This window comes from Dermochelys coriacea, chromosome 2 (assembly GCF_009764565.3).
Source record: "Dermochelys coriacea isolate rDerCor1 chromosome 2, rDerCor1.pri.v4, whole genome shotgun sequence".
NCBI lineage: Eukaryota > Metazoa > Chordata > Testudines > Dermochelyidae > Dermochelys > Dermochelys coriacea.
This window is the reverse complement of record NC_050069.1, coordinates 41,142,587-41,163,270: the sequence shown is the minus strand read 5'-3', so window position 1 is coordinate 41,163,270 and position 20,684 is coordinate 41,142,587. Positions and strand designations below refer to the sequence as shown.

Genomic DNA, 20,684 nt, shown 5'->3' with positions numbered 1-20,684 from the left:
GACAATGTGTTATTCATTCTGAAAGTCTGAGATGAAATGACCAGATCTTCAGAGTGGCCAGCCAAGAAAAATAGACATAAGGACAGTCGGAAAGATTTGTTCCTACTGATGTTCTTTCAAAGAGCACTGGATATATCCAAGGCCTGGGTTTTTTTTTTTTTCCCTTTTGTGGAAAACTGGCTTTGAAAAGAACACAATTAAGTTGATTGATTGATTTAAGTGGAACTCAGAAACCACATAGGGGCTGAATTTTGCACAATGTTTCAGTACCGTCTTGTCTTTATGAAATAAGGTATGCAGGGGTTCCCAAGAGCCTAAACTGACTTACTCATCTGACCAAGGTGATGGCCATCAGAAAGACTCTTTTGGGAGTAAGACAGTAGGCAGAACACTCAGAGGGAATCAAAAGGGCTCCATACATTTTAGAAGGATGATGTTGTGGTCCCATGCTGAAGTAGGGTCTCTAACCAGTGGGAAATCATGCAGGGGGGTCCTTGGGAATTTACATACCACCGGATGAGAGAAGCTGAAAAAAAAACTGTATTCAGTGGATCATAGAATCATAGAATATTGGGGTTGGAAGAGACCTCAGGAGGTCATGTAGTCCAACCCCCTGCTCAAAGTAGGACCAACCCCAACTAAATCATCCCAGCTAGGGTTTTGTTAAGACGGGCCTTAAAAACCTCTAAGGATGGAGATTCCACCATCTCCCTAGGTAACCCATTCAAATGCTTCACCACCCTCCTTGTGAAATAGTGTTTCCTAATATCGAACCTAGACCTCCCCCACTGCAACTTGAGACCATTGCTTCTTGTTCTGTCATCTGCCACCACTGAGAATAGCCTAGCTCCATCCTCTTTGGAACCCCACTTCAGGCAGTTGAAGGCTGCTATCAAATCCCCCCTCATTCTTCTCTTCCACAGACTAAACAATCCCAGTTCCCTCAGCCTCTCCTCATAAGTCATGTGCTTCAGCCCCCTAATCATTTTCGTTGCCCTCCACTGGACTCTCTCCAATTTGTCAACATCCCATCTGTAGTGAGGGGACAAAAACTTGACGCAATACTCCAGGTGTGACCACACCAGTGCCAAATAGAGGGAAATAATCATTTCCCTCAATCTGCTGGCAATGCTCCTACTAATGAAGCCCAATATGCTGTTGGCCTTCTTGGCAACAAGGGCACACTGCTGATTCATATCAAGCTTCTTGTCCACTGTAATCCCCAGGTCCTTTTCTGCAGAACTGCTGCTTAGCCAATCACTCCCCAGCTGTAGCAATGCATGGGATTCTTCCGGCCTAAGTGCAGGACTCTGCACATGCCCTTGTTGGCCCAATCCTCCAATTTGTCTAGGTCATTCTGGACCCTATCCATATTCTCCAACATATCTACCTCTCCCCCCAGCTTAGTGTCATCCCATCATCCAGATCATTAATAAAGATGTTGAACAAAACCGGCCCCAGGACCAACCCCTGGGGCACTCCACTTGATACCGGCTGCCAACTAGACATCGAGCCATTGATCACTACCCATTGAGCCCAACAATCTAGCCACCTTTCTATACACCTTATAGTCAGAGTTCATCCAATTGGTATTCTTGCCAGCAAGTTAAAGTAGTACTGTGGGAGACCATATCAAAAGTTTTGCTAAAGTCTAGATATAAACACATCCACTGCTTTCCCCATATCCACAGAGTCAGTTATCTCATTATAGAAGGCAATCAGGTTGGTCAGGCATGACTTCCACTTGATGAATCCATGCTGACTGTTCCTGATCACCTTCCTCTCCTCCAAGTGCTTCAAAATGGATTCCTTGAGGACCTGCTCCATGATTCTGCCGGGGACTGAAGTGAGGCTGACCGGTGTCTGTAGTTCCCCGGGTTCTCTTTCTTCCCTTTTTAAAATATGGGCACTATATTTACCTTTTTCCAATCATCCGCGACTTCCCCCGATCACCACGAGTTTGTCTCCCCCATTCAGTAAGGGTTCCACACTTTCCCTGATCTTCTTGTTGCTAACATACCTGTAGAAACCCTTCTTGTTACCCTTCACATCCCTTGCTAGCTGCAACTCCAATTGTGCTTTGGCCTTCCTCATTACACCCTTCCATGGTCGAGCAATATTTTTATACTCCTCCCTAGTCATCTGTCCAAATTTCCACTTCTTGTAAGCTTCCTTTTTGAGTTTAAACTTACTGAAGATTTTACTGTTATTCTTTGCTTCCTGATTAAACTAATGAAAGTCCAGAGTGTTGCTCATGGACAGTTTTCTGCTCCAAATAAGGATTTTCTGAACATGTGAGGGGCGGTTACTTTCCATGGTGTCCATCCAGCCAACATCCAGGCTTTCAGGTGCAGTGACTTCAGGTTTGGATGGAATACTTCCCTTAGTTCCTGTGATAACATATCTGGGTGGTCCAGGAGCCCGATTGATGCTTGCATGGACATTTGTAATCAACCAAAACTGCCTCAGCCAATTGGAGCACTGAGGATGACTGTAGCTTGGTCTTCTCAGGCCTTGGCAATCATGCTGGGGGCTAGTGGAATTCATGGAAAGCCTTAAAGGAATCTCTGGTTCCTTTGCAGTGGGAAAGCATCTGGCAAGGATCCCAGGTTCATGCCTCTTCTGGAATAGTATTTTGGATACTTGGTGTTGTCCTTGATGACAAACAGGCCTGTCACCAGGTTCCTCCACTGCTGGAATACTGACTTGCTAATGGATTTTTGCAGGGTCCATTGATTGGTCACCAACTGTCTGCTTAAGAAGTCCGCCAAGTCATTGCTAGCACCTGCAAGGTGTAGGGTCATTGGAATTACACCATGCAGGTAGCACCACTCCACAACTTGACTGTCTATAGAGGGGGGAAGACTGGGTGTCCCTTTACTTATGTATGTAGTGCATCACCAATGTACTGTCTGTCAACAGCTGCACTTCTGAGTGTGGCTATGAGCTCTAAAACATTTTGTGCACTTACATGTCCTTACAAGCATCATATGTAAGGAAAATATGAAAACTATACTTAAAAGAAATAAAATTATATCCCCATAACAGATAGCTGTAAGAATTTAACTTTTCTAAAGTAGTTGTAAATATGTTATCTTAAAAATATTTTCCCCCAAAAAATCTCAATTAAAAAAGGGGGGGGCACTGCAATTGGATCTGCATGGGGCCAGATTTCTATGGGGCTCTGTACAGGCTTATCCAATTGCAGAATTGGGATCTCAGTCAACACACAGTCAGACACATGATGGCTAGCAGAGCCTACAATTTATAGATTCATATATTCATAGATTCCAAGGATAGAAGGGATCATTGTGATCAGCTCATCTTATCTCCTGTATAACACAGGCCATAGAACTCCCTCAAAATAATTCCTAGAGAATATCTTTTAGAAAATATCCAATCTTGATTTAAAAATTGACAGTGAGAGAAAATCCACAATGACCCTTCGTAAATTGTTCCAATGGTTAATTACCCACACTATTAAAAACTTACATCTTACTTATAGTCTGAATTTGTCTATCTTCAGTTTCCAGCCATTGGTCATGCTATACCTTCCTTTGGTAGGCTATTATTAAATATTTGTTCCCCATGTAGATACTTATAGACTCTAATCAAGTCTCCCTTTAATATTCTCTTTGTTAAGCTAAATAGGTGGAGTGCTTTGAGTGTAACACTTTAAGGCATGTTTTCTAATACTTTAATCATTTTCACAGCTCTTCTCTGATCCCTTTCCAATTTATCAGCACCCTTCTTGAATTTTGGGCACCAGAACTGGACACAGTATTCCAGCAGCAGTCACACCAGTGCCAAATACAGAAGCAAAATAACTTCTCTATTCCTTTTTGCAATTCCCCTATTTATGGATCCAAGGATTACATTAGCTCTTTTGGTCATTAGCCTCACATTGGGAGAGCATGTTCAGCTGATTAACCACCACAACCCCCAAATCTTTTTGAGAGTCAGTGCTTCCCAGGATAGAATCCCCTATCCTGTAACATTCTTTGTTCCCAGGTGTATACATTTAGCCACATTAACATGCATATTATTTGTGTGTACTGAGTTTACCAAGCGATCCAGATCACTCTGAATCAGTGACCTATCATCTTCATTTACCACTCCCCCAATTTTTATGTCATTTGCAAACTTTATTGGTGATAATTTTATGTTTTCTTCCAGAACACTGATAAGTGTTAAATAGCATAGAGCCAAGAACTGATCCCTGCAGGATCTCACTGGAAGCATGCCTGCTTGATGACAATTCTCCTTTTACATTTACATTTAGAGACCTTTCAGTTAGCCCCCCTTTTAATCCATTTAATGTGCGCCATGTTAATTTTATATCATTTAGCTGTAATCTCATTAAAAAAGTTATCAAGTTAGTTGGACAGGATGTATTTCCATAAACCATGCTGATTTGCACTAATTACATTACCCTCTGTTAATTCTCGATTAATCAAGTCCTGTATCAAACACTCCATTATCTTGATACACAAAGAAATTTGTGAGAAATTTGTTCTGAATACTGAGCTTAAGTATGACACTGTCTTGGGAATGAATTTGACATTTGGATTCTTTCAAGGACGTGAACTGTCCATTATACTATATCAGACATATAACTTTTAATTTACTTTACATAAACTCTGCACTTCAATATCATGAAATAATATAGCTTATCAATATCACTTTGACACTGCCACTTTACAAAATCTTTCCATTGTCCTCTTTTCAGTTTTTAAAATTCTAGTCCAGAATGGATTCATGTATTTGTCCTTGGTTTCCTTTGAAAGAAGCATAATTCATGAAGAGTCATATGCTCCCCTTCTTCCTACAAAATAGGAGGGAACAGAACCCACTGTCTGGTAGCTTTACAAAAGCTATGCAACCTTGGGAAGCTGTGTTCCCTTTCTACTTGGTTTTACACTGGAAAGGCAGTATATGCCCTGTAGTTCTTTTCCTCTTCCCTGTTTCAATATCTCTCCTTGAAATGGTGCTGCAAGCAAATTACCAGTGAACGATTCCAGTTATCTGGATACAGTTGGCATATAATATCACATGAGCATGCTCTTATAAATTATTTATTTCGTTAAAATGCAAGCTAACATTCTTTATTGAATTTTGTATTTTAATAAAACACTTATTAAACACAATTCTATACACCTTAAGCTTAAGCACAATGATTCTGCTGGCCGCGCTTCTCACAGCTCCCATTGGCCAGGAACAGTGAACTGCGGCCACAGTGACCTGCGGGCAGCCATGCCTGCGGACAATCAATGTAAACAAACTGTCTCGCGGCCCACCAGTGAACTACCCTGATGGGCCGCGTGCAGCCCACGGGCCACAGATTGTCCTCCACTGCTCTAGGTCCTCAATGACAGGCTATGTCTAAAGCTTGCTGATTCTTTCTCCATAACATCTCTAAGATATGGCCTTTCCTAGCCATCCCCACAGCTAACACTCATCCAGGCTCTCATATTTCATGTCTCAATTACTACAACATCCTTTTCTCTGGCCTGGACAAACACAATCTTGCCCCACTCGTATCCATTCAGAATGCTGCTGCAAAGGTAATTTTCCTAGCCCATCATTTTCACTATGTCACCCCTCTTTGCATCCCTCTGCTGGCTCCCCCTTCTCTACTGCATCAAACATAAGTTACTTGCACGGGCAGCAGGTATCCCTGGCACTGCTGCCAAGCCGCTGCCGGACACCTGGGCCACAGTGGCCCCTCCCCTCTCACAAAGTCCCCAACCTCCTGCTGCTGCTGCTTGCCTGTGCCTGCCATGTCTCTTCCACTCCACCAGCACCTCTGGAGATCCCTGCTGCTCACTGCTCCCCTTCTCCTCAGGGACGGCAGAGTGAGGAGGGACGCAGAGAGACAGCAGAGAGCCACAGGTGGGCAGGGGAGTGAGGAGGCTCGGCCTGGCGCTGGTGGATAGGCAGTGGGTCGGGCCGGGGCTCCTCTGGTTGTGGGGGGGGGGCCCTCAGGGCTTCTCCTGTTAGGGGAGTATGAGGTTTTGGGGTTCCAGCATGCAGGGTCAGGGCTGGCAGGCTAGCCTATCCAAAGCAGCGGGTCACCCACTGCTCATGATTACTTGCTTTCACCTTAACAAGCCTTTCACAGCCTACCCCCATTCTTCCCTTACCTCTCATCTCTTATTCACTACTGAGATGGCAACTGACTTCCACCTCTGATCTGTCTATCTCTATCCATCTGTTGGTCTGTGTTATATTTAGAACGTAAACTTTTTGGGCCAGGGATTATATTTTTTGTTCTGTGATTGTACAGCACCTAGCACAATGGGGTCCTAGTCCACGATTAGGTCCTCTTAAGTGCTACAGTAATAGAAATAATAATATATATTACAGAGCGGGGCATTGTGTGTGTAACAGAGGTGTTGGCAGTAGATCGCTGCACAGTGTGAATTCACTGGTCCGAAACTCCACACTGAGGGCTGCCATCATTATGCCTCAATAAATCTGTAGCATGACCCAGGTGTATAAGCTGGAAGAATCCTATAGAATTCCTCTTCTCCATAACAACATCCCTCCCTGTTTCCTGCTTCCCTGGATGGGGCAGGGACACTTAGGATAGATTCTTAAAGCAGGGAGGCTGGGAGCAATAGCTGTGGGCTTTGCCTACATTGAGGAAGTAAGTTGCATTAAAAATGTGTTTAAATAACACATTATTAAACACCTCTTAGTACTTAGAGTAGACAAAGGCAGTGGTGTTTAAAAATATATTGGCTGGTTGTGGCTTAATGCTAAAGGTAATCCCACTCCAGTCCTTTTTTGGCACACTTTGGGGAAAGAAGCCACAATGCCTTTAACAGTCTGAGAAGTTGATGTGAATAGGGGAATGTGGAGACTATCCTGGACACTCAATACATCTATTCCATCTTGGCAGTATTGGTGGTAAAGACAAAATGAAATTAGATGTCCTCAAATGGCTCTCTAGTACCTTTGTTTCTATTAAGGGCATTTTTTTCCAAGAAGGATCATCGGGATGTCATATAAAGTTTATCTTTAAAAATATAAATTGTGACATCTAATACAATGAAGAAACACAACTTAACTTGACTGCAGCTCTGTCATTCTACTCAAAACACGTAGCCCTATTTCAAGGACTATGCAGGGGGGAAATCAATTTTGTGCAAATGTTTCAATTTAAATCGGAATATAATCCACTGTAATGCATGTTTTGATCAAACCCACCTGATGTCTTCATTAAGGAAAAATATCTCAGTGATGATGTATTCCCTAAAGAAAAGTATTTTATGAAGATTAAAAAAAAAAGAAATCCACTGTTCCCACAGATTAATGTATAGGTAAAGCCTAGATGAATACAAAGCATGTACAATATAAAGTATTAAATAACTAGTATGTATTATATCACAACTGTAAAAATGTAATAATTAAGTTGAACAATACCAATAGCAAAATACATTATTCTGTCACTCTTGGCAGAATGAATAGAAATCTTGTAATTAGTTTTAACCTCTCTGCACTGCAGATGCCAAAACATGTACACAGTCATTAAAATGATTTACAACGCTATAACATTTGAGATACAGACTATATGTTTTAGTATCCCAATGCACTGAAAGGGTGTAAATGTCAGAGGGTGAGGAGTTGTTTAGGATGGTTCAGTGAGCATCAAAAAGGCTGAATATCAGAAAACAGTGAGGCCCCTTACACATTGAACAGTCTCCCAAGGAAAACAGTAGCAGTCCCATCTTTAGAAATATATTAAACACTAGACTGAAAAACCTCTCAAGAATATACTGAATAAAACAATTCTGTATTGGTTGGGAAGTGAAAGGGCTGGGCAAACTGACCTATGCTAATAGGTTTTTCTACACTGATCCTGCAAAAAGATTCACAACCAAGGATCTCTAGGGTCTCTTTGCAGGATCAGGGCCTTAACATCTATGAAAGAATTTAATGCCAAATATGAACAAAAATATACTGTAATTAACTGAGACAGTTACTTACTGTAACTGGATTCTTTGAGATGTGATGCAGTTGTGTATTCCATTTATGTCTGCGTGCACTCTGCACACCGGAGCCAGAGAATTTGCCTAGCAGTACGTGCAGAGTGGTGGCGCTTGCACCTCGTATCTATGGCCCCTCCTGGAGCTATATGAGGCAGTGCTGCCCCAATCCCCCGTCAGCTCCTTCATACAAACACCCAGAGACTAGACTCCGATGCAGAGGGGACAGACAGTGGGTCTTGGAATACACATCTGCATCACATCTCAAAGAACCATAGTTACAATATATAACCGTTTCTTCTTTTTCAACTCGATGCAGCCATGTATTCCATGTATGTGACAAACAAGCAGTATACACCCAGAAGGCGGGGCTCAGAATCTACCTAAACAAAGATTGCAGGACCATCTAACCAAAACTTACATCCACCGTGGAAGATGCGATAACAGCATAATGGTTCATAAATGTATGGATGGACAACCATGTAGCAGCCCGGCAAATGTCCAATATTGAGACAGCTCTCGTAGAATGAGCTTGCACCTGCTGAGAAGGGATAGCTGAAGCTATGTCATATGCAATCTTGATACAAGATGTTATGCCTTTGGAGACAGTCTGCGAAGAGTCCACTTGCCCCTTTTTATGATCTCCAAATGACACAAACAAGCGAGGCAAAGCATGAAATCGTTTAGTCCTACCTAGATGGAAGGCTAGACATCACCTGACATCTAATGTATGGAGATGCTGCTCTTCCAGAGATGAATGCAGCTTAGGAAAGAACACAGATTCAAATGAAATGAGAAATCACAACAAACAAAAATTTGGGGTATGGTCATAAAGACATTTTGTCCTCAGGGAATTGCGTATAAAGAAGCTCTGCCATCAGAGCCTGCAACTAACAGACTCTCCTTGCAGATGTTATCGCTACCAAGAATGAAGTTTTCTGACACAAAAGTGGAAAGGGACAAGATGCGAAGGGCTCAAATGGAGGTCCCATTAAAGCCGCTAGTTAAGTTCCCACAGAGGAACCAGCTCTTGGACCAGAGGCTGGAGACAAAGCCCTTTTAAGACTCTTGCTACCATGACGTTGGAGAAAACTAATATTCCCTGAATGGGGGTGCAGCGGAATGGTCACCCCGCTCCAGCCCTGAAGGGGTTAAAACAGCCCTGGGAGAGGCCTGCCCTGGGGAGCCAATAGTAAAAGCAGCCCTGGAGAGGGCTGTGGCTGGGAAAAGGAGTGAAACACCTGAGTAGCTGACCACAAGCGTAGCCAGCTCAATTAGGGCTTAGTTGGCCCTGATAAGAGGACTGGAATCCAGGAGCTGAAGGAGTCTCACTCTAGCCCTGCAGTGGGAAGGGCTAGCTGCCTGGGAGCAAGGTATCTGAAGCAGAACAGTGCTGGGGGAAAGGGCAAAGGGAGCTGGGGAGTTCCAGCCTGGTAAACCTCCAGGCTGCAGGCCTTGGTGAAGGCCTACAAAGGTACTGGGGCTACAGAGGTGCAACCTGGGAATAGGCAGAGGCAGCTGGTCCAACCTACTTGCCAATGATGAGTGGCCATGACAGACTGCAGTCTGCCCCTATGAGCAGGTGTTAGATGATGACTGGCAGTAGCCACTGAGGCAAGGTGGGGATAGAAGGTTGGGAGTTCCCCTGAGAGGGGAGACCCAGCATGTGGGGGCACTGCCCGGGGGCATGACCCCAAAGTAAAGGGGCACTGGGGTCCGGGAGGGACAAGGGGGCCAGCGGCAGGCAAGACACCGACCAGGAGAAGGCGCTCCATACGCTGGAGAGCTAATTCCCGAGGTGACCGCAGGAGGCGCCGCACTGATGAGTCATCGCTTCGCTACAGGGGGGATAAAATGCTGACATTGCTGCCAGATGCCCTCTCAATGAGATAAGTGCAAGTCCCAGCAACTGAAGGTTCAGCAAGTACCCCAAGATATCTTGGATAGAAGCCAGGGTCAGTTGAATTCCATGGCCAATAACCACACCGAAAACCGCTTCCATTTTGCTGAATAGGACGTTCTGGTAGAGGGCTTTCTACTGTGAACCTGTTAAACAGCCCTCAAAACACTGCTCTTCCTCATTTAGGCATGAAGCAGCCACACCATGAGATGCACGGAGATGAGACCGGGATGCAAGGTGCAACTGTGATTCTGTGTGAGTATGGAGAAGAACAGTTATGAGATGCTGAATTGATAGCGCAAGAAGTTTGGAGAACCAGCACTGCCTCGGCCATACGAGGGCAATGAGAATGAGCTTGGCCCAATCCACCCCAACTTGAAGATGACCTGTGGGATGATCGGAATTGGAGGAAAAGCGCTCAGGAGAGCTGACTGTTGGTTGAGATGTCCCCAAATGGAGGAGACGGGAAGAAGGGAGTGATAACTGGAACACTGCTCTGGACCAAGGAGTCAAAATGGATGCTTGGGGAACAGCGGGGGAAAGTATGTTGACTGGCCAAACTATGGTCCCGAATGCCTCCTCCTTTCTTGGAAAGGGAAAGGCTGCCCACATGTGCACTGTGAACAATACTTCTGCTGCTACTGTTGACCTCTGTCATGCCTCTGCACCGCCAACATATATACCCGCAAGGCCAGGTAATGGAGAATGTGAGGGAGAAGAACCTGGCCTGGACGCCAAGGAGTCCCAGGCTTCAGGGGGACAAAGATGGAGCCTAAGGGTGCAAGCAACTGCTCTGACTCATTCATAACCCAAACTGGCACTTAACAGTGGAAATGATACTGCCAGCACGGAGTATCCCTCCATTATTTCTGGTGCCAGAAGCGGTGCCAACCCCAAAGTCAGCAGCAGTACCATGGTGACTAATGGTGCCAAAGGAGAGGGTGGTGAATACGGCCATGGTAACATCGGCGGTGCTGACAGCAGGACTGCTGAGAAAGTTCCCAGTGCCAAGGAGATGACTTGTGCTGAGCCCAGCACAGGCCCCACTTCTACTGACTGTGGAAGGGAAACACTAGGGTTCAGTGCCAACAGAACCACAGGATCAGTGGCCTGCCCAGCCAAAGGGGCTATAAACAATGCAGTCCTGGCAAAGTCCTGGACCAAGGGAGAGATCAGGTCAGAAAGGCAGAGCAGGTCTGTTGCCACCTGATATGTCGCCAGCGCGGAAACAGCTGGTGCTGGACTCAACGGACGCCCCGGGGCCAGAACCGGAGTTGATGGCACAGGATTTCTGACCTCCCTGTGCAGTACTGGGGAGCAGCTGTGCTCCATCTCGCATGGTGGCATTCACACCTGGAGGAGGTAGATGAGCCCTCATGCTACCTAGAGCGGCCACAATCGGTCTCGTGTGACCTCTTCCTCAGCACACTCAATAGGAAATGACTCCTCTGTCTCTTTGGTGAGGCACCAGCTCCAAGACATGAAGCAACAGCGTTCTCAGAACCTGAGAATGACCTCCAAAGGCCTTGTTGCCAAAGCAGCTCACCTGAGTGGCCTATTAAAGCAGGTGCTTCTTTAGATGAACAGCCCTTGCCACCTGTGTCCATTTGATGAACAATTTGCAAACTCAACACCATTCCTTGACGTGGGCTTCGCCTATGCACAGCAAGCACTGTTGTGAGGGGATTGTTGTGGCTCCCAGCCCCCAACACAATGGACAATGTTAGGGAATAAGCAAACAAATACTAATTAACAGTAAATCTAACTAACAGTATACTAAGGATACTAATTAACCATATACAACTAAAAATCACTAAGAACTAGAGAGACTGTGAGGTTAGAAACCACACAGAACTCCAACTCCAGCCATGGGCAGTAAGAAGGAACTGAGGGGGAGGGTCAGAGCGGCACCACCTCATTTAGCCAGTGCAGGGGCTATGGCCATAAGGTGCAAGCACTGCCCCTCTCTGAATACTGCTAGGCAAATTCTCTGGCTCTCGTGCAATGAGTGCGAACACATCCATGTGGAATACCTGGCTGCATCTACTCGAAGAAGAATCAATGGTCCTCACACTTACCTCAAAGTGAAGACAAATGTATTATTTCTGAAGGAAAATGCAGACATCCCCAGTTTCAAATGTGTTTATTATTTTAGGGGGAGCAGGTTATGACCCCTCCATTTATGTTGCTTAACATTTCCATTACAAAAGATTCTTACAAACTTTATGGTTATGTCTTCACTAGTAAAAAAGGTGTGTCATTTACAAGACAGCTAATATGAGAAAGTTACTCAATATAAAATCCTGGTGAAGACAAGACAAATGGTAGTTTTACCTTGATGTAGCTGGTCAAGGTAAACCCATGGGGGGGGAAGGGGCGGAGTGAGGGAAGAGAAGTATAGAGAGCAGGATTCTAGGGTTTATCTTGATATCAGTGTAAGACTACCACTTGCCCTGTCTTTACTAGGATTTTACAATGAACTAGCTAGAGCAGGGGTCGGCAACCTATGGCACGCATGCCAAAGACGGCACACAAGCCGATTTTTAATGGCACGCTGCTGCCTGCCAGGTCCCAGCCGCCGGCCCCGCTCAGCCCGCTGCCGAACCCAGGCCGGGACCCCGGCAGGCAGCAGCGAGCCATTCAAAATTCTGCCCGCCCTTGCCCGCTCTTCTCCATTCCCCATCCCCCGGCAGGATGAAGAAGCTTGGTCCTGCCGGCTGATGCTGCAGGGCAGGCAAGCTCCCCCCTACCCCTCCTCTTCTCCCAGCGTGCTGCGTTCCTGACCCTCCTCCTCCTCCTCCCTCTCCCTGCCGCCCATCAGCTGATGGCCCTTGCGCGGGAGGGGGAGAAGCCGAGCCGCAGCACGCTCGCTGCTCTGGGGAGGAGGTGGAGAAGAGGTGGGGACGGGGACTTGGAGAAGGGGGGTGGAATCAGGGCATATCCCCTCCAGCCCCCTGCCGTGAGCCGCTCTGAGCAGGGGGCTGGGAGCACCCCCACGTCCCAAGCCCACACCCCCAGCCCCCTGCCCTGAGTCCTGCACTCCCCTCACACACACCCAGCCCTCTGCCTTGATCCCTGCACCCCCCACACCCCCAGCCCTCTGACCTGATCCCTGCACTCCCCACACACCCCAGCCTCCTGCCCTGACCCCTGCACCCACCCACAACCCCAGCCCTGACTCCAGTACCCCCCACACATACCCAGCCCCCCCACATCCCATGCCCTGACTCCTGCACCCCCCACACATACCCAGCCCCCTAGGCCCTATGTCCCGACTTTGCACCCCCCACATTCCCACCCCCACCCTGAGCACCAAACAGGAGTTCCTGCACCCTCCCACATTCCCACCTGCACCCCTCACACTAAATGGGAGCTGCCCAGGTAACCACTCCACACCCACACCTCCTGACCCAACTCTGAGCTCCCTCCCTCATTCTAGCTCCTGGCCAGACCCTGCACCCCAACCCCCAGCCTGCTCCTTCACCCCCAGCCCTGTGCTCCGTGCACTCCCACCCTCAGCTCAGTGCAGAGAAAGAGGAAGAGAATAGGCTAGAACCAGGGAGAAGGTAGGTACCCACTCTATGTGGACAGAGCCGGGATCCCAGACTGGCAGCGGGCTGAGCAGGGCTGAGCAGGGCCGGCAGCCAGGACCCTGGCTGGCAATAGCCGGCGGACTGAACCCCAGACCGGTAGTGGGCTGAGTGGCAGCGGGCTGAGCCGCTCAGCCTCTGCTGGTCTGGGTTCCTGGCCGCTGGCCCCTCTCAGCCTACTGCTGGTCTGGGGTTCTGGCTGCCAAGCCCCTTGCCAGCCGGGATCCCGGCTGCAGGCCCTGCTCAGCCTGCCGCCGGCCTAAGTGAATGGAACCTCAGGCTGGCAGCAGGCTGAGTGGGCCGGCGGCATAAGATCAGCATTTTAATTTAATTTAAAATGAAGCTATTTAAACATTTTGAAAATCTTGTTTACTTTACATACGACAATAGTTTAGTTATATAATATACAGACTTATAGAGAGAGACCTTCTAAAAAAAAGTTCAAATGCGTTACTGGCACGCAAAGCCTTAAATTAAAGTGAATAAATGAAGACTCGGCACACCACTTCTGAAAGGTTGCCGACCCCTGAGCTATAGAAACTCTAATACCTCTATTGTGCTGCTTTGAAATTTGGCAGGAACAAAGTCCTGCCTCATTTTTGTCACATGAAATTCCATTCAGGTTTCGCTGAGGTATAAACTGTTAAAAACCACCATTTTCCTTCTCCGGCTATTATTCTGGGAGCATCACAAAATAATAAACACAAATTTTCTAAAGTGTTGTGCCACCATAATTCACACTGGCACAGAGTGCTGACAACACTGCCAGGCAGAGTTCTCCTCCCCACAACTACCCAATTCCCTGGATCTGGCACGTGCTCCACCCTGGGGGCACCGCATGGAGGAAAAACCTGTTCTGCTACCCATTCTTCCTGGAAGGCAATGGAGAGGAGTGCACCAAATTCTCCCTGACCTTACCCAGATTCAGCACAGGATAGTAGCAGCTATCCCCCTTCTCTGGGATAACAGCCTTAATCCTGTTGCTAGCTAATGTAGTTAGTCCTGAAGATCAAGTAGAACTCTGCCATAGTGCTGAAAATTGAGGGTTCAAATCCTATCGCTAATGCTTGGAGGGGAGGAGGGATCATTACAGTTGTACATATTAAAACTTTTTACCTTTCTTCTTTAAAAAACAAATTAATGAACAAACGAATTTAAGAGATTACATGTGAAAAAACTATCTGACAATTTTATTTTGGTTGCAGTCAAGCACTTAAAAAGTTAGGAAATGCCAGATTTACAGTTGCCCTTGCACCCTTAATTCTGCTCCAGCCTTATGCATATGTATTATGATACAGTTTTTAATTACATGATCACATACTACATTTTCCATATGACTCCTGCCTCATTCAGTACATAGGAAGGAATGCACAAAAGGGCAGAATTACAAAGCACAGGCATTTCCTAACTTTTGAGTGCTTGACTTTGCAATTTAAGCAATGGTCTTTATATGGTGGAGCTTTAAGGTGGAGATGGTGAATGGTTTTTTTGTTTTTGTGTAATCTAATCTACACAAAATGTAAATTGTTCTGATAATTAAAAGGAAAATCCACATACTCTATGGGCCACCTGAAAAAATATTCACAAACCTCTTGAAGGGACCATGAACCCACGTTTGAAGACTTCTGTATGAAAGAAGTTTGTTTGTTTTAATACACAAATATAGTTTTTGCTTTCTGAGAACAAGACCTGTAAAACGGGCTCTATTAACTTTTGACTTCCTAGTGGAGAAAAATAAAACGAATGACATGACTATAGTAAACCCATTAGCTCTTTCTAAGTTGAGTTGTACAATACCTCTGCTTCATGCACAGTAAGGAGAGAATCCATGTTAAGTACATACTCTGCAATAGCTCTTGAATCAGAGGGACCACATGATTTTTCCCAGAGAGGTTCTTTGATATGTAACTTAAAAGCACTTCCCAGTTCTAAAAAACACTATCACAAAAAGCATTAATGAACAATCTCGTTAGCAGTCACAGCAGAGAGACCAAGGATTGAATGGGTCTGCACAAAACAATTACCTTCTCATTTTAAGGACCTGTATATACTAGAAAAATTACTCAGCAAACTGATGTCAAACACAGACAAACCTTTGGACCAGAACAAATGATGCTCAATATAGGTTCAATAAATGTGGTTAAATCATTCCAAATCAATGAGAAGTCAATGACTGAGCAGGAGCTCAGCACCTCTAAAAATTAGGCTCATAATGTATGGATTTCCTGGCTGATCTTCTACAAACTGGTAATTAATTAATACTATTCCCAGAGCTGTAGAACATCCATGCTGAAACATCCAAAATTGTGAAAAAGATGGGGAACAATAATCAGAGAATTTTTAACAGACATCTTTAACTGTGAAAGAGCTATCTGAAGACCAAAAACTCAGTATAAAACTAAAAGGAGTACTTGTGGCACCTTAGAGACTAACAAATTTATTAGAGCATAAGCTTTCGTGAGCTACAGCTCACTTATGAAGTGAGCTGTAGCTCACGAAAGCTTATGCTCTAATAAATTTGTTAGTCTCTAAGGTGCCACAAGTACTCCTTTTCTTTTTGCGAATACAGACTAACACGGCTGCTACTCTGAAACCTGTCAGTATAAAACTAAATTCTCTTGTACAGAAATAAGCTAGATTCATCAGGAAACGATGAATGGATTGGTCTGACATAGGTAGTTGGGTAATCTTACAAGCCATTTAAGTGATCATTTGGAAAAGCAAAACCCAATTAAGAACAGCTAACAAGCTTACAGGAAAGGAAAGTCATGCCTCACTAACTTTTTGATATTCTCTACTATTACTACAACAATACACAAGGGGATATACTGACATCACTTGATTAGACTTTCAGAAAATGTATAAGTTCCACATTAGAGGATAACATCTATGATGCAGAGCCCCATATTAACTGGAATGTTGGCTTTCTCTATTAAATACCAGCTTAAGTGCAGGAAACAATAACATGCATGAACATCTTTCCCAGATAAAAAATGGCTTCTTGTGCAGTTTATATTGTAAAGATCCGTGCCTGGAACCCTAACATTACAATATTAATTCCATAATGTACGATAGTCAAGAATGTAGGAAACTTTTCAAAATGGCAGGGAAACATGCCTTGAAGTTTCTGAAATTGTCAGTAATATTTCTGTAGTCATCAATTTTTTTCTGAAATACAATCTACTAGTTTTGTTTATTTATTTGCTTATTGGTAATAAATATGAATGAAATACCCTGAACAAAATTGTTAGGTTCTAAAGAGCTAATTTATAGGTAGCATTGATACATAAGTACAACAGATACAATGAAGCCTGGGCAGTTCCTAGAACCAACTATTAGGAAAACAAAAGGCTTTAAGGAAACGAGTGAATCCCTAAAATTAAGTGTCTGCTCTAAAAAGCCTTTCCAAAACTGATATTCACTCCTTTCATTTCCTTAATTCACCCGTATTTATTTGCCCTGTCTCCTCTTCCTCTTTTCTGTGCTAGCTTTTTAAGTTTCAATTCTGCAATTGCCTCTGTGCAGGAAGGCCCCCATGGGCCTTACTGAAATCAACAGGGCTTTGTGCAAGTGCCTGCCCATGCATGGCTCATTGTAGGATATGGGCCTTAGACTGTAATAAATCTGATCACAATGTGTTTCTTCTCTTACACTGAACAAGGAACTTGGGAAAGCTTTGTTCTCCTTAAGAGTTTTCAAATCAGCAGTTCAACATTTCTACAGGGCTTTAAAGTGTCAGCTTCCTATTAGAGACAGGACTGACTGACATCAGCATGACACAATCTGATATTTAGGAGGGCTTGGAATTTCTTCACCAAGTTTTCAACCCAAATGACCCGGAAGGGTTTGTTATTCAACCAGAAGGATACCAGTCCTGCAATCTGATCCACTAAAGACCTCAGAAGATAGTAGATGACATTCCAGGATTAGGGTCTAAAAGTTTTAATTCTTAACGGGAAATAAAAAGCACCTAACCCAACCTCTCCTGTACCTTGCATCCCATTAGTTTATTGCCCTCTTCCCTTTATTTTTACAGTACCAACACCAAGTATGGGGATGATGTATTAAGGTTAAAGCAATAATAATAAAAAACAGGTTGAGGACAAATGGCACATAGAGAGAGAGAGCCTCTGCCAACCCAAAAAAGGGCAAATGTAAAAATAACAAAAAATAAAATTATATGGAAAAGAGAAAATAAAACAATCAAATGTGATTTCACTTAAATAGGAAGGTCTGACCCTGAGCTTTAAAGACAGCTACAAAGTGTGACGGGGCAAGGCCAGATGGCTATAGAAAAGTAGTCTTATTGGGATCCGGGAAGTGGGCGGGCGAAGCCCGTCCACTGCTAAAGGATCCCCCCCAGCCTAAAAGGGGGATCCACAGGACCTAGATACCCAAAAAATTCGAGGGGACAACTAATGAAATAACAGGGACAGGAGTGCGGTCAAAGGGTCAAACGAAGGGAACCGGACGGGGACACCGAGCAGAGAACCCCGGACAGCGCCCACTATTCCTCAAAGGCGTCAAGGAAGTCAGAGGACGCCGCCCAGAGGAACTCTGCCCGGATACGTGAACGGACCGAGGATCGGAAATAGGCCCCACAATCACAGGAGACTCCATCGGCCAACCTCCTCACCCTGGTTTTACAGATGGCCATTTTAGCTAGGGCCAGGAGAAGGTTGACCAAGAGATCCCGTGACTTTGTGGGGCCACGGATGGGGATTGCATAAATTAGAAGATGAGGGGAGAAGTGTAACCAAAAAAGTAATAAAATATTGGTGAGGAGCGGGAATAGGGGCTGCAGCCTAGCACACTCCAAGTAGACATGTGCCAGGATATCCCTCACGCCGCAAAAGGGGCAGGTGTCTGGGATTGAGGTGAACCGCGCCAAGTACACGCCCATGCTCACGGCTCCGTGAAGGAGCCGCCAACTGACATCCCCGGGGGGCCTTGGGACTAAAGTGGAATATAGGCTGGCCCACCGGGGCTCCTCACCCTCCAAAGGTGGCAGGAGGTCCTGCCATTTTGTATCAGGGCGGGACACAAGGGTGCGGGCGTGAAGAGTGTGGAGCACGAGCATGTAGAGATGTTTTCTTGGCGCGGTTTGAAAGCAGACCAGCTGCATCTCGTGCAGCCGGCTTCCAGTGAAGGGGTGAAGGGGTCGGTTGGGTCCACGGGCAGGGGTCCAATTAAAAGGTCCGGCGGGCCTGGGGTAGCGGGTGGGCGGGCTGTGCCCTCATGCAGGACCCGGTCGAGATGAACCCGAGCAGCAGGCAGCAAAGCGGCCTTCACCTCCTGAAGTATGCGCCGGGGAGTACAAGGTCTGGAAAGCCCCATGCGCTGAGCGAGCGTCAGGGGATCCAGCCAGTCTCCCCGGTCATAGTCCAGGAGATCTCCGACTCTTGTGACCTCTGCCAGGACCAAACTCTGGCGCACCGAGCAGAACTCCGCCACCTGCACACGGAGTTGGGGGTTGTGTAGCAGGGGCTCCGCGAGGAGATCTGCCCCCTCGGTGGCCGCCACGGACCTGGTCGTTGTAAAGAGTTTCCAGGTCCGGAGGAGGTCCTGGTAGAAGACCGGCAGCCCGGAGAGGTCTCGCGGAAGACCTCTCGGATGGAGATAAAGGAGCTGCCGGTCGTATCGGAGCCCTCGGAAGCGGCGCAGGAAGGCGTGCGCCAGTATGCTCCATGCCGGACTACCTGCACCATAAAGGAGCCTCTGCAGGGTCTGGAGATGGAAGACATGGACCTGAGTAAGCAGACATTTTAGGCCCTGCCCTCCCTCCTCCAAAGGTAGATGGAGAACCCCTGCAGGGACCCAGTGCAGTCCTGACCAAAAGAACTCCAGAATCGATGTCCGGAGGTTGGCCAGGAAAGCCGGGGCCGGGACCAGGCTGTTGAGCCGGTACCAGAGCATGGACAGGACTAGTTGATTAAGCACTAGCACTCTCCCTCGAAGGGAGAGGCACCGGAGTAGTTCTGTCCATTTCTGGAGCCGCTCTATCACCCCGCCCTCTAAATTCTGCCAGTTCTCCGGCGGAGAGGGATGCGTGGCAGAAAGGTAAACGCCCAGATAGAGCAGCGGACCCGTGCTCCACCGGATGGCCTGAAGCGCGGGTGGGAGGGAGCTTGCCTGCCGCCAGTCCCCTACCACCAAGCCAGAGATCTTGACCCAGTTGACCCGCGCAGAGGAGGCTGCTGAATAGATGGCCTGGCAAGCCTCCACCCGCACCAAGTCGCCCGGGTCCTGGACCATGAGGAGCACATCATCAGCGTACGCCGACAGGAACAGCCGCAGCTCCGGCTCCCGCAGCACCAACCCTGTCAACCTCCTACGGAGGAGACAGAGGAAGGGCTCGATCGCTAGAGCGTACAGCTGGCCTGAGAGGGGGCACCCCTGCCGTACTCCTCGCCCGAAGCTGACCGGTTCAGTCAGGGTCCAGTTGAGCCTTACCAGACACTGTGCGGAAGCGTACAGCACCCGGAGAAAATTCACAAACCTGGGTCCGAAGCCAAACGCCTGCAGAGTGCTCAGGAGATACCCGAGATCCACCCTGTCGAACGCCTTCTCCTGATCTAAGGACAGGAGGGCGAATGACAGACCATCCCTACACCCAAGTTCCAATAGTTCCCGGACCAGATATAGGTTGTCGAAGATGCTGCAGCCCGGGACGATGTAGGTATGGTCTGGGTGGACCACGTCCGCCAGCATGGAACCTAGCCGCAGGGAGATGGCTTTTGCCACGACTTTGTAGTCCGTGTTGAGGAGCAAGACGGGACGCCAATTTCGTAAATCACGGAGGTCCCCCTTCTTCGGCAATAAGGCGAGCACGGCTCGCCTGAATGAAAGAGGGAGGACCCCGCTCTGCAAAGACTCGGCCCAGACGGTGACTAGGTCTGGGCCCAGGACGTCCCAGAACACGCGGTAGAACTCCACGGTCAGCCCATCCATGCCCGGAGATTTATTGGTGGGCATGCAACGGAGGGCTTGCGAGAACTCGGCCAGAGTGAGAGGCAGCTCTAGCCGGTCTCGGTCGCCCACACTGACCGTCGGGAGCTCCTCCCAAAGCACTCTGCAACCGTTAGGATCGGTCAGATCCAGGGAGAATAGGCTTGCGTAGAAGGCTCTCACACATCTCCACCGGATCCGTGAGGGGGGTGCCATCTTCTGCCAGTAGGCAGATGATATGTTTCTTAGCCCCCT

General features: G+C 46.9%; 1 protein-coding gene across 7 annotated transcripts in view; it reads right to left on the bottom strand.

Annotated features, from left to right (window-relative positions):
- The window catches only part of STK3 (serine/threonine kinase 3), a 294,078-nt gene that overhangs the window by 98,597 nt on the left and 174,797 nt on the right, over positions 1–20,684 (bottom strand). For 5 of the 7 annotated variants that reach the window (XR_006278703.1, XM_043507549.1, XM_043507550.1 and 2 more), the window contains one exon: positions 15,674–15,787. The exons of the other annotated variants lie outside the window; for them this stretch is intronic. Coding sequence is in view for 4 of the 5 variants with exons in the window: in XM_043507549.1 (XP_043363484.1) it covers positions 15,674–15,787 (114 nt within the window). In the remaining variant the exon portion in view is untranslated. The remainder of the gene's footprint in view (positions 1–15,673; positions 15,788–20,684) is intronic. 7 annotated transcript variants of the gene reach the window in all.